Source organism: Scleropages formosus, chromosome 23 (assembly GCF_900964775.1).
Source record: "Scleropages formosus chromosome 23, fSclFor1.1, whole genome shotgun sequence".
Lineage (NCBI taxonomy): Eukaryota > Metazoa > Chordata > Actinopteri > Osteoglossiformes > Osteoglossidae > Scleropages > Scleropages formosus.
Window position 1 is genome coordinate 12928138 of NC_041828.1, and position 17938 is coordinate 12946075.

General features: G+C 41.6%; 2 protein-coding genes across 6 annotated transcripts; both read right to left on the reverse strand.

Moving 5' to 3' along the window:
* Positions 1–565: 565 nt before the first annotated feature.
* Positions 566–7612, reverse strand: LOC108921989 (uncharacterized). 5 transcript variants are annotated; one of them, XM_018731804.2, is made up of 12 exons: positions 7561–7612; positions 6905–6940; positions 6309–6368; positions 5993–6043; positions 5682–5723; positions 5225–5269; positions 4325–4369; positions 4191–4241; positions 4002–4037; positions 2156–2191; positions 1926–1970; positions 566–1499 (listed from the first exon to the last, which is right to left on the reverse strand). In XM_018731804.2, the coding sequence occupies exons 1-12, from the start codon at positions 7610–7612 to the stop codon at positions 1471–1473; spliced, it is 528 nt and encodes a 175-aa protein (XP_018587320.1). In that variant the 3' UTR covers positions 566–1470. The 5 variants fall into 5 exon arrangements, with proteins under 5 accessions (XP_018587320.1, XP_018587317.1, XP_018587316.1 ...); XM_018731801.2 differs by having other exon boundaries at positions 566–1505; XM_018731800.2 differs by having other exon boundaries at positions 566–1970.
* LOC108921988 (uncharacterized) lies at positions 6524–17071 on the reverse strand. The gene is made up of 21 exons (XM_018731799.1): positions 17003–17071; positions 16049–16113; positions 14918–14983; positions 14024–14059; positions 13435–13476; positions 13093–13140; positions 12926–12973; positions 12613–12663; positions 12452–12502; positions 12124–12180; positions 11614–11655; positions 11377–11421; positions 11195–11239; positions 11035–11082; positions 10641–10676; positions 10250–10306; positions 9534–9575; positions 8785–8829; positions 8628–8675; positions 8262–8321; positions 6524–7729 (listed from the first exon to the last, which is right to left on the reverse strand). The coding sequence occupies exons 1-21, from the start codon at positions 17059–17061 to the stop codon at positions 7635–7637; spliced, it is 1086 nt and encodes a 361-aa protein (XP_018587315.1). The 5' UTR covers positions 17062–17071; the 3' UTR covers positions 6524–7634.
* Between the last annotated feature and the right edge of the window lie 867 nt (positions 17072–17938).

Below are 17938 nucleotides of genomic sequence, written 5' to 3' on the forward strand. Positions count from 1 at the left end.
GGTCAAAGCATTTAATGAAAATTAACACCTATTTTAGTATATTTTAAGCACAATATGAACCAAATGTCAATTGTGTAAAGAGACATGCTGTGATGAAGTGATTAGTTGTTGCTTGTTTCACCAGACGGAACACAGCGGGGAAAGGTCTGATAGTTTAGAAATGCACAAAATGTACCGATACTTTTCTTTCCACTGCAAGCTGCACTGATTTTTGACTTTTCATGTAGACATGAAATGCAAAATGAACAGAAGAAAGTATGAATAACACCATAACAGTTAATTTTACACACACACACCCCCTTGTGTATATATAAATTTATACGCACTTTTATAGAACAAAAAAAATCTCCGGACACTTCATTCTGACACTATCACAATGTCATTCTTTTCTGTACAGAATCTCATAGCTAGATTTAGAATTTTTTTGGAAGTTCACTGACAATAATGCATTTATAGGCTGGTTGCCATATGATCGTTACTGTTAATCTCTTCTATTTTGGTGTTTTACATTTTTTCATTGACGAACTTTAATTTTTTTATGTTTTTAAAATGGTTCGGCCTTCTGGGCCCTAGATGTTTATATTTAGAAATGACTTGTTGAAAATGCTTCTTCATTCCCCAATGCAAGTTAATTTTTGCAACATTTTTGGGCCTATGGTTATCAAATCTAGACTAGATGTTACTCAGCAATACATTCTTCTATTGTATCGTTACCAGTAAAAGTGGCAGCTATAGTAGTAACAGACACAGGATTTCTGGGGGAAAAGGAATACTTGTTGTTTTAGAACAAAAAAATGGGCTTATAAAGAACTGTTTGCTATTTATTGGTTAAAACAAATTAAGGTGGTATAATGTGTTTTTTACTTCAGGAAAAGTATTGAAAATGAATGTTAGCAACCAAGCATGAGCTAACATCTTTTGTTACAGAAAGATTATTTGGAGAATAACATTAAGCATTAAAAAACTGGAAACTTGACATTATTTGGGTGCATTGACCATGATGCGCATAACGGGAGCAGAATGGAGACTCCGTTGTGAGGTCATCAACAGTAGCTGTACATGCTGATGTTCAAAATGGGTGATAACTTTAATGTAAAGATTACTTTCAAGTGATAGACATTTGGCAGTTTACAAATTGTCACACTGGTAATGAGTATTGCTTAAATATATAAAAATACAGTACTTGCAGGCACTGTAAGTTTCAAATTGTTTTCAGCTTTTTACAGTTTAGCACATCAATCCAGACTTTTCCTCTTTTTTTTTTGTCTTAAGATATTACATAAAACTGCAGTATATTTCCCGGCAGATGCTGTGAAAGGGACGTTCTTTTGTGCTTAAATAGTGAAAACGGACGAACAGGCAGCCCGATCCGATTATTAACGGGCCGGCTCATCGGTCTTCCTCCAGGCCCACTGGTCCTTACACTGAAATCTGAAACGCAAGATCTTGACACGTGGCTTGATGTGGAAGTCAGCAGGTATCCTCCAGTTCCACGTTTTCTGCACCTTGCCGTTGGAAAAACACTTTAGTCATAACACCTGGTGCCCAATGACTTTCTAAATCCTGCTCCCTGCCCTCTGTGGTGGTGATGGTGATGATGATGATGATGGTACAATATGTTCCGATACCCCTTTATCACTACCTGAATGTAAAATATCTTTCATATCTTTACATGGGAGCAAAATTAACTGGCTCAAGACGAAAAGCACATTTACTGTGTGTCCACTCGAAATCTGTGATACCTACCGGGAAATCTGGGGTAAATACTTATGTATTTTATGGGTAACGTACAATGCATTTCACTATTCATGTATTACATTTCGGATATTTTTTACAGCTGGTATTTTTAACATTTAACCTTAAATGACACTCATATTTGCAATTCACAAAGACGAAGCAAAGCCTCCTGGGAGAGAACAACCCACCTTCAGGACCCTGACCAGAAGTGATGTACTGTTCCCCTGCGGGAACTGAAAAGAGCAAACAAAACAGAGAAAGGAGAAGAGCTATTGAGTATCTACCTCCGAAGGGGCCGGAACACCAACCCGCAGTCACGATCACGGACTGAGTCACCTGGCGGACTGTGTCTGTGTCCCGTGAGCAGACACGCCTGTCGAGTGGCTCTGAACGAGCATTTAACTCCCATTAAACTTACCAGCTGATTGTGTCTGTGGTGTGGTGCCTAGGTGACCTAAAACAAAGACATTGCAAGTTACATCACTGCATGAACATGCTGTTAAAGATGGCAGTAAAAAAAGATCCAATTTCACATGCAAGTCTATATACCATACTGTATATACATACACACACATTTTCAGAACCGCTTGTCCCATATGGGGTCACGGAGAACCGGAGCCTACCCGGCAACACAGGGAGTAAGGGGAAAGGGACACACCCAGGAAGGGACGCCAGTCCGCCACAAGGCACCCCAAGCGGGATTTGAACCCCAGACCCACTGGAGAGCAGGACTGTGGTCCAACCCACTGCACCACCGCACCCCCTGTATATACATACTTTTTTCTTTATCAGCAACACTTGGTCACAGTGATGTACGGAAACAAAGGCAACAACACGAAGTAATGTTGGAAACAGCTTCAAGTACAACTCAAGGGTAGCAAACGGCAATGCTTCTCACTGGCGATCGCTGTCTGAGTCCGTCGTCAGGGAAAGTACATCGCTATGTGTTGTCATTCAGGTCAAATTATCATTTTTATCTAATAAAACAAAATTCGTCAGACGCGTGCTCTGTATATGAAGAGAAATACAAGTACAGAGCAGAACTGCAAAATGCAGTAATAAAAAAAATCATTGCATTAAATAAAAAAAAACTGACACAGACTGGCTGAAGCTGCTTGTCCCAAATAGGGTTGCAGAAAGCTGGAGCCCAACCTGGTAACACAGGATGGGACACACCTGGGACAGAATGCCAGTCCATCACTGGACACCCCAAGTGGGACTCGAACCCCAGACCCACTAGAGAGCAGGACCCTGCCAAACCTGCTGTGCTACCGCTAGATATGTATAAATGTTGAAAGAGTATATTGTAATGTGGGGGGTGTGGTGGTTTGACTAGTGCCCACTGTGTGGTGGGCCTGGGGTTCGAGTCCTGCTTGGGGTGCCTTGTGATGGACTGGTGTCCCATCCCGGGTGTGCCCACTTCCCCTTCGGCTCTGTGCCCTGCGTTGCCGGCTAAGGCTCCGGCTCACCCCAACCCCGCTCGGGACAAGCGGTTGCAGATGTTGGTCGGTTGGTACCGTAATGATGTGTTACAGAGGAGTGTCGTGTTTGAGCAGGAACAGATGTTTATTGTACATAGTTGTTTGGGCAAGGTGTTGTACGGCTGTGGGGGCTCACAGGGATTATAGGGGATGAGTGTCTATTGGGCAGCATAAAAAGGTTCAGGAAAGCATGAGGAAGGCCGGCTTGAGGTGCAGATCCTAGAGCAATAGGGGTCCTTGGAGCGAGAGCAGTATTTCCTTATGTCCGCTCCTATATCTCTCACCGCGTACTGGCGTTCCAATAAACGTTCGTGACAAACGCTGTCCGTGTGTCCTTCTTCACCGCATCCGAACCCGGAGCGCAGCGCGATACGGGATGTTATGCGGGTAACAACTTTGCGATAATGAAATACAGCGCTGCTCGAAAGCATGCGAACCCCTTGCGCCCCTTAGTTTCGCCACCAAGTGGTCATTCAAGGAGAAGGACTATCTCTCATCTGACATAACAGGTGTGTAATGATCAATCTCACACGTTGCTTTAGAGGAAATCGTGCGTGTGGTAGAAAAACGGAACTAGTGCAGGTGTAAAATGAAGCGACGCCCACCACGTTGCACCGGCGAAACTAACTAGAAAAGTAGAATCAGGTGTGTCGATCATAATCATTTATCCTTTTAATAAGTTTATTAATATTTATACAAGAGTGAGGAGGATCACTAAAGGGTTCACATGCTTTCAAGCAGCACCGTATTCGGTGGACCTACATAAACAGTCGCCAGACTTACTGAAGCCGTCGCGGACTCCCTTCGGATCAGCGGTGACTATGGGGAGAGCACAAACAAAAGTTTGGTTAGGACCCCCCCCCCACCGCTGCGAATAGCACTCTGCTTGCAGTGGAGCAGAGCAGAGAGCCAGCGCTGCCTTGCGAACGTGTGTGTGACGTGTGAGAGAGCGCGGAGGTGCTTCCCGCCCACCTGCGTCCGTAGCGTCCGTGTGGGGCGCGGCGCTGTGCGGTTCCCCTGCGACTGAAACAACACGGTCCGGTGAGACACGCCTGGTCGCTCTGCCGTCAGTGGTCGGAGGGCCGACCCCACGCTGGTGAACGTACCTGGCGTTTCCGTCCGAAGGAGGGCGCCCTGGGGCTCCGGCCATCCTGTGCCGGGGAGACAGCAGTGTGTCTATAAAGCTGCGCACCTTGCATCACAAGTACAGCAATGTTTTTTATTAATATGCTAACGAAGCCAGAAAAGGCAACGTGTCATGATAATCTACATCCTACACACTTTTTTTTGGATCATATTCCCACCAAGCAGCTTATAGCAGATCATCAATGTTCCCTCTGTTCTGTATTATATATAATATAGACAGTGCAAAGCTGCTCAGCTCTGGGAACATTACATGTGGAGTTTAAATCATGTCCTTCCACTAGGACCGATTCTGGGATTTATAAATGCAAGTCTCGGCGCCAGCACTGTGCCTCTACGGAACGTACGCATGCATTTGCATGTTATGGTTGAAGGGCTCGTGAAGCGATGGCAACGATTACATTTGTACATGTGCTCTATGGCAGCGTTCTAGAAGATCACCGATTAAATGAAGGTAATTTCACATAAATGCAGTGGCAATGGGGGGCTGTGGTGGCGCAGTGGGTTGGACCACATTCCTGCTCTCCCGTGGGTCTGGGGTTCGAGTCCCGCTTGGGGTGCCTTGTGACGGACTGGCGTCCCGTCCTAGGTGTGTCCCCTCCCCCTCTAGCCTTACGCCCTGTGTTGCCGGGTTAGGCTCCGGTTCCCTGCGACCCTGTATGGGACAAGCGGTTCTGAAAATGTGTGTGTGCAGTGGCAATGACCGTCTCTTCCCTTCGGTTTTCAAAGAAACGAGCAGCAGTTTCAATGGTCGTGTCGGAGGTCAGCGGTGTCACCGCGGCTACAGTAACCTATTAGTCCACAGTGCATGGCTGTGACTTCCACACAGTGAAGGGAGAGCAGTTGATGTGGGACGCACTGACCCGTGGTGTTGGTATGACCGCCGGTCACAGCTGCTTCTCCCAGGCCTGTGGATGGAGAGCGAGAAGGTTTGCTCAATGACAGGACGCAGGCGTGACCGAGTCCTTCACCAGTACACACAAGGGTAAGTGAAAAAGTATCTGCAAGAATGTTCATCAAAGAGTTATTGCGCATACTTTTTGACTTACCCTCGTACTTTTGCATAAGTAAATAAACCAGATTTGCTATGTGTTACTTTGTGCTTTTTAACACACTTAATAGATCTTAAGATAAATTCCCTGAAGCAACCATGCTGGGAATGGTGATCTGCAAAAAAACCAAAAGATAATAAAATAAAATAAAATAAAAAATTCAATTCACACTAAACCTGACCAAGTCTAAAATGTGCTGCGCTTCATACAAACATCTCAAAGATTTAAAAAGAATGCAAAGAAATATAAAAACATTAAAAATACATACCCAGAGTATCCGGTGGACCGGAACTGTAAACGTCCTCTCGAACTTAAACAGTGACATATAACAGCACACTTATTTGGTTGATAGCACATTTACGAAAAAGGTGAAAAGAGAAAGTAGCGATTTTGTTAGGTCTAGAAAAAACTGAACAGTGGCACAGACACAAATTAAATGAAATGTTTTAAAAAAAAAAAAAGGGGTATTACTGTTGGTAACAATACAGAGCAGACTTACCAAGTGCCACAATAACTTGCTGTCACTATATGTGTTTCAAGTTTATTCTGTGTACAGCTATTTGTGAGCTTCTTTCTTACCTGTAACGTCCAGCTGTGTATGTGAACTGGTTACAGCTCCCCCGCTCATACCTGCGGGTAGAAAAAACACCTGTCTGTGCTGACTGACTGCATCCCCTCGTTCTCTTCATTTCACAGTGCTGTCGGAGTTCTTACAACATAGACGGCATCCCTGGCATGCAGCGTATGAGAAAAAATGAAAAAAACTCAGCTGACATCAGTTATATCAATGGAACTAATTACTAGGGCAAAACTGTAAAAGTTACTGGCACTGTGGGTTTTTTTTTTTTATTGTGCTGTGTGTAGATGGATAGATGTGGAAGAGCGATCATTGTACCTGTTAGGTATGTGTGGGAAAATACACTCTGAGGATCTGCCACCCCAGCAGCTGGAGCAACTGGGGAAACCCAGGAGATGGGATCAATACGTACATACTGGAAAGCTGACTTAGACTCCTTAGACACTTGGGCCTGAAATATCATCTGAAAGTGCAGTAGATGTGTTTCATAGACATCTGGCTGCTGGAGGGTAGATGCGCTTTTTCATTTTTCGTTTTTTTTTTTTTTTTTTGCAAATTAAAGCGTCCGAAACGCCCGATGAACTTCTCTCGCTCAAGCCAAGTACTCTGCCGCTTTTAACGTGAGCGATCTGACAGCTGACTTACCGATTGCGTCTGCCTGAGGGCTAACGTGCCGATCCGCCGCGCCTATTTGCACTAACAGAAAAGCAGCGATCCAGCATCGTAGAACACTGGGTTCTCAACAGTGTCCACATGTGGTTCCGTTCAATTAAACGGTGAAAGCGCATAAATTCAGCCAGAGGTTTCTTGCTGTGAACCGCTGTAATAACACCGTAAAGTATAAACGGTTCAGTCCCAAGACTGGTGTAAGAGGCAAGTCGTTGAGTGCGTTGTGCAGAAACGTATCTACGCACCTGCTGAGCCATGCTGAGAGACGCCGTGAGCATCGCCTGTGAGGTGGAAGAAATGAGTGATGAATTGTATTTTGGAATTCTTCTCGACTTCTCTTTTCCCTTGTCTAAAAAGCGATGGCTGCACAGAGATTTCTCTTTGGCCACGCTTTCAAACTGCAATCTCGATATGTGTCCTCGCGAGCAACCACCTTGTAGTGTTTCATATGCCCTGGAATGGCCCACTGGAACTTCCATGCTGCCTTTTTCCACATAAAGACTCAGCTACGAAGTGTCTGAAGCTTGACATTTCCACTCGCTGTGTTCCATATTAAATCAAAAATCAAATTTATTGCTCTGTTTTGGGATGTCACCCGGTGTATAGTCTCTGCTTCGGATAACTTTTACTGCTTGTGTAATGCGTAGGCAGAAAAAACATCTAGAAAATCATAAATACTGCCCAAAACTGTCCATACGCACCTGAAATATCAGAAATAATTTTGAACACATGTTCAAAGTACTGCGAACAGACTAAAATAATAGCATATTTTACATGTATAATTTATAGAATGAAAGGTTAATTTAATCAGCTAGGCTTTGTGGAATCTACTCTGGTTTCACATTAGATTAGCACTACTTACAGATGTCTCCTTCTTTATAAATGCAGTAACTTCACTTACTTAAAAGTCCATGGTGGATATCAAATTGGTCCCCTGTAAAGGATATACACATTTAAATGAACAAATTTTCATGGTTAGTTTTTTTGTTCAAGAAGGTAAACCGGAATTAAGACAGCAGAGGAGGTACCCCGATGGTGTGTCTCGAGCCCTGGTTTCTGATGACCGTTACCTGAAAAGAGTACATTTGTTGATCTGTTTGCATGAATCTGACAATGATTAATTATCTCAATGTAAATACATATTTAGCACGCATCCCACAATATTTCCCCATATAAAATATTTTCATGTGAAAAACCACTGTTTTCATTAACTGTTGAAGTCTACATATTTCATACGTTGCACCCTCTCAAATATATAGAAAATATTTTTTGAAAATGTCGATTAATGTTGTCATTATTATTATTGCTAATATGATTACACACACACACACACACACACACACACACTGTCTGAAACTGCTTGTCCCATGCAGGGTTGCAGAGAGCCAGAGCCTAACCTGGCAACACAGGGCATAAGGCTGGAGGGTGAGGGGACACACCCAGGATGGGATGCCAGTCCATCGTAAGGCATCCCAAGCGGGACTCGAGCTCCAGACCCACCAGAGAGCGGGACTGCGGTCCAACCCAACGCACCATCGCACCCCCCCACTGCTAATATGATTAATAGACACAAAATATGTGCTTTACATGCTATGAACCTACCCATGTGGTCCACAGAAAAATGCTCAGTCTGTGACATCATGGCAGACACAACAGCTGCATCTGAAATTAAAAGAAACACGAAGCCTCAAATAGCATTTGGAAAACAACAAATATTACATCAGTTCTAATCAGATGTCAGAGTAATCACCAATATTACAAAAGATGACTGTTAATCATGAGATACTGCTCGTTATCCCCTCAATATATTGCTTTGCTTGTCTTTAGTTTCACAGTTCATCACATAGAATAAAGGTCTTGAAACTTTTTTCTGGTAGCAATAACACAGTATTGTGCAATATAGACTCAGACCTGTGTTGACTAAATGATAATTACTTTTCATGACAGAAGTTGTGAATATTTAATTACCGGTTGTGACGCTCTGAAAACTAGACTCGGCAGTACGATCTCCAGTGCCTTTATTCACAAGGGAGGCAAACAGAGGTATTTTGTTAATAATAGCATAGACACTGTGCTGGGAAAGGTATGTTTCACCACAAGCTTAGATTCGATATGTCCCCTTTACCCATGTGGTCAGTGGAGTAGGACACATGACTGGGATCTCCAGCACCTAGTGACATTGGACAGAGAAAGAGAGAGGGAGAAAGAGGAACTGGCTAAGAAAACCATCAACTGGCTCAACCAAGCCTGCTGGGATTGGAAAATATTGTAGGAAAAATGCTTTATATTCCGTGCTGTGATCAAAGATCATAAAGTCTGGAGGCATGCCTCCTAACAAATTTACTATAACTGTATTTTCCAAAAACACCTACATATTGATACCAGTGCATCAGGTCTGTAAAGAACACACGTTGACTGAAGCTGCTGGTTCCGAGCGGGGTTGCTGCAAGCCGGAGCCTAACCCGGCAACACAAGGCACAAGGCTGGAGGGGGAGGGGACACACCCAGGACGGGACGCCAGTCCGTCGCAAGGCATCCCAAGTGGGACTCAAACCCTAGACCCACTGGAGAGCAGGACCCGGTCAAACCCACTGTGCACCCAAGCCCCCCACCTTATTATATGCTTTTTGAAAAATATGATTATATAATAACAGCAAAAGTTAAACTTAAGTCCAGAAAGGTACTGTCATGGCCTGATGGGCCATTTGAAGCTTGGAAAATAAGAAGGATAGAGATAGAGGTTAGGTTAGGTTAGGTTAGGTTAGGTTAGAGACATAAGACTCTTGGGTAAATGAAATTTTCAAAGATGAAACCCATTAATAGAATTCACAAAATCACTTTTAGGTATCTGAGTACAGTTAAATTATGGCATACCTGTTGAAAGTGTTTGTGAGATTCCTGGATCTCCAGCAAGTCCTACCGTTAAAACAGAGAGAGAAAGTGATATGGAGAGAAAAATAATAAGATGTCACATATTTCCATGAAACACTCTCCAAGGGTTAGCAGTAAACCAGAAATTCTTGTGCTTTATGCCTTGGAAAAATATGAAAAACTATGGTGTTGGAAAAGTTATGTGCCAAAAGCCAATTATGTTCCTTGACATGGTCACATTTTTAGTTTTGCTTCTTCTAGCTTACTGCATGAGTGAATTTAGCTTGACTTTACCTCTCAGTACTCAACATTATCATATGGCAGCAGGGATAGATGCAGACAGACTAAATCAATTAAGTCATTTAGAGTTTAATTTAAAGGTGATGACATGGTCTCAAGATCAGGGAGGTCAAGTGATGGTTGTCCAGCATCAGACATGGTAATGAAGCATGGGGATGCTGGCATGCTCATTCTTCCACATCAGTGAAGCCAAGTTATGGTCAGCAGCACCCCCTACACAATGGACTACATTGTATAATATTAAGGGAGGGAGTCGTGATGACCACAAGAGGGCTCATACAGACGCAACAACACATCAGCACCTTGGAGCAAAAGCTGCCTTCAAATCCTGCCCATCTCACTGCAGCTTCCATAACAGTTACAGGACCAAGGGTGGGAAGGCATACAACCTGTGGCGGAGCTCAAACCGCCAGCGTTACCTGAAGCATCTGGATGAGAGCTGCCACCAGCAAGTCCTCTTGGAGTCACACCATCAGCTGGAACGAAACATCAGCAAGAAGCAGCAGAACTTTGTTCAAATGGCATTTTCCAGCAGAAACAGAGTATCTGAGTTAGCTGTACAGCTGTACGGAAGTAGTACTATTTTGATGCCTTATTGGAATGTTTCTGTGTCAGATATCAGATTACGCAATCATCCTCAGTACCTACACTGACATGTAAGTAACCATCTTTTCAGCTGATTTAAGAATTGACAGTTAATTCCACCGTATACAAGCTAGATAGAGGTAGATAGTGACAAATAAAACCCACTTGAACTTGAACTTTACTGCAGTGAAAAGTCCAGCTAGTGTCACCCAGTGTTGAACTTACCTGCTGAAGACACACTTTGATCAACACCATGCTGGTCTGCAGTGTGTGAAACACATGTAAACTGATATAAGAATTTAGCATTTATTCTGTCTTACAATGTACACAAACACTGGGTGTGAATCCTAGTTACTGCGTAGAAAATAAACACTTGGAAAGGTTTAACATGTCAGAACTGTTAAAAATTCTATAAAAAAAAATAAAAAAATCACAACATGGTCAGAAACCAAAAGAGTGAGATGACTAAATTGGAATAATTTTTTTTTTTTTTCTGTGATTTTTGTAATACCGTATCAGTAGTTACGCAATCAGTAAAAGCAGCCCAGAACTCTACACACGCAGTCCTATCAAAACCTGCTCGCCAGCCTCAAATGTAACACCCTGGCAACATCCTCACCTGTAGCTCCAGACAGCGATCCCCCGAGAAGCAGTTTGTGTCCATTCCCTGAAGTGAGAGTGATGTAGCTTTAAGAGCAATGGGGTGCTTACATGACATAATCAGCAGCCTGGGGGTATTTGTCAACAATATTTGTCATGTTCTCCTCATGCCGCCATACCATTAGACTCTGTCTCGGGCACTTCTTGGCCATTCTTCACAGAACCTGGACAAACGTGGGATGTCAGGCATCTTTATTGATGGATCACATGTTTCATAGGCAACGGAGTCATGTCCCCCTCGGACCTACCTATATGTCCGGGACGTACACTAACCCCGACCCTGATTTGCCCGTTGTCTCACCTGGAGAGTCCACTTGAGAGCTGAAACTGAAGGTAGATGCATCACCTATAGGAGAAAACAAACATAAGATCTTCCAATGGATCCCTTGCAGATGAGATGCGGTGGCTCAAAGCCTTTTGTCCCATTGTGAAGGTTAGTTGCATGACTTTGGTCTGGCTCTTGTGTAACTAATCATGCGTAGTGCTGGTATGCTTTCGTGCAATTTTAAACCATCCTCTAATCATTTCTTTCACGTACCATTTAAGAACATTTCAGGCTGAGCTGGAAGAACTGCTTGATCTGGCACAGAAAAATGGCAAAGAGAGCTTACATACACGATTACAAACAGCAAAATGCCAAATGAATCATCTGCAAAAATAATGACTAAGGAAGACTCATTTTATTAATGATTTTTGGACTGCTGCTCTCAAACAGTTCCATTTTTGATATGCACAATTACTTTATTTATTTTTACTGCAATATGTTTGATATTGCAATGAGTTTTTTGTAACCAGGTTTACTTAATGCTTCCACACACTTGAAAACCGACTTAACGACAAATCCGGTCCATACACGTGTTTCTGTTAGTACACTGGAAACACTTTAAGTCAAAGAGGTGAGTATAACTAACTAAAGAAATACGCCACTCTCGGTAAAACAGCATTATATAATAACTAGAAATTTGAAACGTTTGATACTATTGGGGATTTGAAATGAATAGCTTTGAATATCTTCACTGTTGAGGTGGCCTTCAGGGTTTTGTCTTACCTGGATGCCCTGGCTGTATGGCTGCACTGCCATGAGCTGGCACCCCTCCACTTGCACCTGGAGCCAAGATCATCATTACTCAGCTTTTTTGGCTCAGGCCGATATTAAAATCAAAGATAATTTATGCCGATGATCATTTTAACTAAACTACACCGGGGTACCGACTCAGAGTACTACAGTAGGGCCGCTCTTGGAGTTTGACCCTGTAGCCTTGTGGTGATGAGTCCAGTTCCCAGGTGCCATTCACGTAAAATATTGACCTTAGATTTGACGTATGGCTACTTAAATAGCTTTTCGATCCCAATCTCATTCAATCTCACATTTTTACCTGCGACACTTGTATGGCCACTGGAAGCCGCATGTGCTGACAGACTGGGCTCTACCTCACAGGAAGGGGAGAAGGAGGATGGGGGAACAGTGTAAGTAACCTCCTCTCACACACTGGAACCTCAAAGCTCGGGCAAGGTACCGAAGAGAACGGATCCTCACCATGAAGGCTGCTGTCAGGGGGCGGGGCCTGTGGATCTCCCCCGGTGCCACCTGCGTCACAAACACAACGAGAGAAGGACACCATTGGGATGCATCTGGTTGGCATACATGACTTTGTTTGTGCGAGCGTGTTTTGTGTGAGCATGCAGAATTTCAGATAGTACAATACTGAAACTTTAAAAATGAACTTTTTTAACAACTTTGCTAACTTCCTCTACACAGGCACTGCTTAACACTGCGAAATGAGAGCGACTGTCCTTAAACGATAAAGGGAATAGTGACTTTCCAAAGGGGGGTGAAGATAAATACTCACGGTCATGACCACCTCCGTCTGTCGGTTTAGCACCATTTAGTTTCTGGCCTGTGTTGAAGAAGAAGCACAGCTAAATCCCGACTAAGGGAGAAAGCTCGGGCAAAAAAATTCCTTGATTAATCCTTACAAACATATTTGACTCGATGAAAATCCATCAAAACTCTTACCATTAAACGGATCGCCTTCAAATGAAGCTTCAAGCTGACCCAGTGTGCCTTGAAAGAAAAAGAAGTATTGATTTCAAGCAAACGTGAACAAAGTACTCGGCTAGTTTGTGAAGATTATCTCTTTACAGCTGGGCTCAATAATGTCCTGTGTCAGGCAGTTATATAGGATATTGTACAAAGTTTCCAAAGTCGCTGGTTTGTCCTGCTCTGAAACTTTATCAGAGTATAATCCAAGTCAGCACCTTGAAATAAACCTAGTGAAGCCTCTCAAGATGGACTAAGAGCTGTACTGTTCTCCGTCAAAGACATCCATGGGCTCAAAGCAGATTAGTTTCGCCTTACCCTGATCTTTTGACGCTGTGGAAGAAAGCTGTGCCCCAGCTCCTTAAAAAATAAGAGATATTGCTGATTCCTTTTTATTACTTCCAAAATGATCAAACTCTCTTTGTTAATAATCCCATAGGAAGAAAGTATCCCTTTGCAAAAGTATTAGCAATTTGCACTCATTATGTTTTTATCATCTCATGTTAATAATTAATAAACAAAGGTTAAATTTGGTTAGAAAATAAAACATTTATATAGCTGTTGTTTTCTTAAGTGTTTAAAATATATTGTTTATATATGTTTTATGGGAGAATTTTTACAGTTTTCTCCATTTCATAGGCTTCTTTAATTTAGATTTATGCATGGTTTATGCATTGAAATTAATGCAACTTATTCACCTAGACCATGGGAAGAAAAAGCAGCGCAATCCTGTGCAGATATATTTTGCACTCTTGGGCTGGAGTTAATGCGTCCACTAATACTAATGCTAATACTATATTAATAAATGTGGTTTTGGATGTGGAAGTCCCATTTCCAAATAGGTGAGATAATAATAGCTAGAGCAAAGAGTGCGATACACGCTGGTGGCAAGTTATTAACTTCTCACCCATATTCAAATCCTGACTCTTGGAGTCATCATCATCTGAAAAGAAAAGGATATCGATACAGTTCATAAACTGTTCAAATGTTTCCTTCTTCTGTCCTTCGCAGGTTTTTAGAAACCTGCATAGACTGATATTGTCATGAAGACTTAACGTAATGCCTCGCTGCACATTTTAGTCGTTCGTTACGTTTTCCATTTTCATTTTCATTTACCACTTTCATTTGTTAAGCTTAAAAACTAACAATGTTAAAAACTGAATAAAATAAAGTGAAATCAAAACCTCTTTGACTGTCCTCAGTGAGACCCTGGGAGCATTATCCTATTTTTACTGACAAATTATTTGGTTTACATTGGTTATTGTGTATGTTACATGTGATGTGTTCATTTTTGGGAAAGATTTAGATACACAAATAAAAAATTGAGATATTTTACATTTATGAGCAACGACAAATGTCAGTTCGGTCAAAATGAATGAAAACAACTCTTACATATCTTAGAATTCATTTACATTTTGAGGTTTATGTTATGAGATGTTTATACATATTCCAATCATTTTTAACTTTTGAAAGGCAATATATTTCACGGGGTAGTTTATACAGTAAACCAGTCACTGATAAATAGGCAATTCTGCTACCGGAAGCCTCCTTTCTTGTCATCACTGATGTTCTCTCTGAGAATAGATCCCAGTTTGTTATTATAATTGTTGTTTACTTTTCAACCATTATAATTATTGTAGATTTGGTCCCAAGATTCTCTTATTAAGGTAAGAGTTATGATTGCAATAAACACTATCAATTCTGAAGTAAGGGACATCAGAACATAAACTCTCCATACTCCACAGCAGGACCTGATGGGCTCAGATGACTTGATACGTCAAACTCTCCCTGTGTGTCCTACCTTCTTCCTCAGAGAGCTCCTCTTCACCTTCCTCTGGTTCAACCTCAGCTTCTTCCACCTCCTTCTCTGAAAACGACAACCCGACATGGCCAGAAAATTGAGGCTTTTACCGTACACAATCCTACATTTCCAATAAATCTGTCTTCATCTACAACTTTATAGGACCCATTCTGCGCCGGTATGTAATTTTGACATCACAGTAAGTGACAGATCAGTAGCTGAGGCTGTTGTGTGTATTGAGATTGTTTTGGGGTCCTCAGGCTCCTTAGTCTCTTCTACTTGGCAGAAGAGCTCCTTCATCTATCTGCGATACCCAAGAATATCACATAGTTCAAAGGTTGTGCTGACATTTTTATTAATTTGCCTTTAAAAATCTGATAAAACTCCATTCGTGCTAATAAGAAGGTTAAAGATATTCTTGCATCTTGATTTCATTCATGTGTGTCCATAACAGAGCAGTAAAATATATACAGAACTTTAATATTCAAAGATGGAGCTGTTAAGTGTTAATCCTTCTACTATTATGGCAATCTGGAATTGGTTTTGGTAAACATGCTGTTAGTTGGGTGAACTGGGAAATGGCTCTTTCACTAATTTTACTGTTGAGTATTCCTGTCAAAGACTAGACTGAAAGGACAAATAGTGCATGACAAATTGACACACACACGCACACACTCTGAATCTGCTTGTCCCAAACAGGGCTGCGGCAAGCCAGAGCCTAACCCAGCAACATGGGGCTCAAGGCTGGAGGGGGATGGACACACCCAGAATGAGATGACAGTCTGTCACAAGGCACCCTAAGTGGGACTCAAACCCCAGACCCAGCGGAGAGCAGACCTTGGCCAAATCCGCTGCGCCACCACACCCCCCTCATGACAAATTTATATTAATGATAATTCATTGAACACGTAGAACAGGCTGTTTTCTGCCTCTGATATTTTTACGTCAGTAAACATTTCCTTTACAGCACTGAAGAGGATCTTTCCAAGTTTGGTGAATGGCGCCTCCAAAAACCAGTCTATATGTGCAAGCAAAGCAAAATTACTTGTTCGTACAGGTGTGTTTTTTGCAGTGAAGTTCCACATTCATCGTGAAACTGAAATCATGAATGATTCTCAATGATTGTCATACCTTCAACTGGAGCAGCTGAAACACTGGTAGCCAAGAACATCATTGCTGAAAACATTAAAAGATTTCTGAAAAACACAGAAACCACAGTAAAATCAGTTCCATGACACTTAATTTTAAGAATATTTGGCAAAAATCAACTCAGGACAAAAGGTGGTAGTAAATATTTGGTACACATTCAGTATTTTTGTTACAAGTGACTGCAAAAAAATTTTAAATGCTGCCATTCGGTGTTGAGATTTCAGCAGTTTCTGCTTAATAATTAATCTCTTGTATATTTTCTTAAATTTTGTTTACATAAATTACCATCCAGAGTGTATGAAGAAAATGAGACTAATACTAATTTTAAGAATACATTACTGAGGTTTCAGAAGCTTAACTTAATCTTAACAATTATAAATGTAAAGATAGGGTACATTTTCTTTGAGCTGAAGAATACAAAAAATCATTTGATCACTCTCATTAATCGCATGCATAAGCAACATGACAAAAAACCCAGTTGGTTCAGATTAGTTTTTCAATCCAGGTTGCGGTTATCCCCTTCATGTTTTGCTGATTACTATTTTTCATTAAAATTAATTTCTAAATTCTAACAATTAAATCAAATTCTATAAAATGTTCCTCCTTTGTCCATCATTATGAGCTATGTTTTTTTTTAATCAAACTAAGTAGATTCCATAAAGAATAATTTAAAATTTTAAATTAAATGATCTTTTGTTAAATTATTGATAACTTTATGGAATATGCCATGGAAGGCCCACGACAAATTTCAGCAGTAACAATGGCATCTATGTTTGCCAGTTTCAGCTGGGTCACTAAATTTGTGAGGAAACCAGCCTGTAATACTGCACTAGTTTAAGTTCTGCTGTTTGCTGTTTAGGAAACACAGTACACTGCTTGTTGAGCTGCTAACCAGTAACACACCAGGCATTTAGATATTTCTCATTGTTCACTTACCGAGACAACATCGTTTTGTTATGTAGGTAACACAGATGCAGACATAGATCAGGGAACATTCAAGCTTTTGGAATCCTTATGCTTGATTGAGCACCTCTATAAGTTTTATAGTCTTTGAGCCCCCCATGTTGATAAGGGGTGGAGCTTGTGGGAAGGCCCCGCCCTCAGGGCGGAGCCACTCTCATCATCTCTGAGTGGGATTGACAGTTGATGCAGTCCGCCAGTGGAGGGCACAGGCACCCTTCTTATGAACTGGACGGAACTTCCTGTGGGAAGATGTGACTTCTTGCCACGCTCACCTCCTTTCTTGCCTGACAACAATTAAAAAATATTTTATGACAAAGAGTGGGGTTTTAACCCTCTCTTATTTCAGGTATGTGCATAAGGAGACGACAGTGGTTAATGAAAAGCAATGTTATAATTTTTGGTATAATTATGAAAATCATTCCTGTTATTAAATCTCTGAAATTTAAGTATGAAGAATTACCTTCAGCATTGAATGATAGATTCAGTGCTTTATTTATTCTGGAAAGGGCATGTACAAGTAGGAACATTCACAGCAAACACTAATAACTACAATGGGTGCAAGTCTGTGTTTACAGAAAGTGCTGAATATATTCACTATAATTTGATGCTATAATTTTCAGTCCAATCTGCACAAACCACTGACTTGTTGGATGATGCTGTCTGCCATAAGTTGATTGTTTCGGACACACGAAAACTACCCATGTTTTTCCCCTGATGTAGTCCGACCCTGTTCAAAACTCAATATAAAATGGCAATGAAAGGAGCATGTTCTCTATTCTGAGTTCATTAATAACTGGTAGAAATGATGAACACCTTTAGCCGTTGTCTATATCTCCGCTTAACTAAACTTTTATTTCCAGTGCAGATTTAGTTAAACAACGCACCAGTGGCCTGTGACATCACCATCTT

Bases quoted from the DNA above. Each gene is read 5' to 3' on its own strand.
- LOC108921989 (XM_018731800.2), bottom strand. From the start codon at position 7,612: ATGTGTATATCCTTTACAGGGGACCAATTTGATATCCACCATGGACTT. The intron at 4,370-5,224 runs GTCAGTGCGTCC...TCCCCGGCACAG, and splicing joins CGGTCATACCAACACCACGG to GATGGCCGGAGCCCCAGGGC. The intron at 4,242-4,324 runs GTACGTTCACCA...GTGTTGTTTCAG, and splicing joins CCTTCGGACGGAAACGCCAG to TCGCAGGGGAACCGCACAGC.
- LOC108921988 (XM_018731799.1), bottom strand. From the start codon at position 17,061: ATGTTCCCTGATCTATGTCTGCATCTGTGTTACCTACATAACAAAACG. The intron at 10,677-11,034 runs GTGAGGATGTTG...CACACACTGCAG, and splicing joins ATCGCTGTCTGGAGCTACAG to ACCAGCATGGTGTTGATCAA. The intron at 8,676-8,784 runs GTAAAGGGGACA...TTGTGAATAAAG, and splicing joins CTACTCCACTGACCACATGG to GCACTGGAGATCGTACTGCC.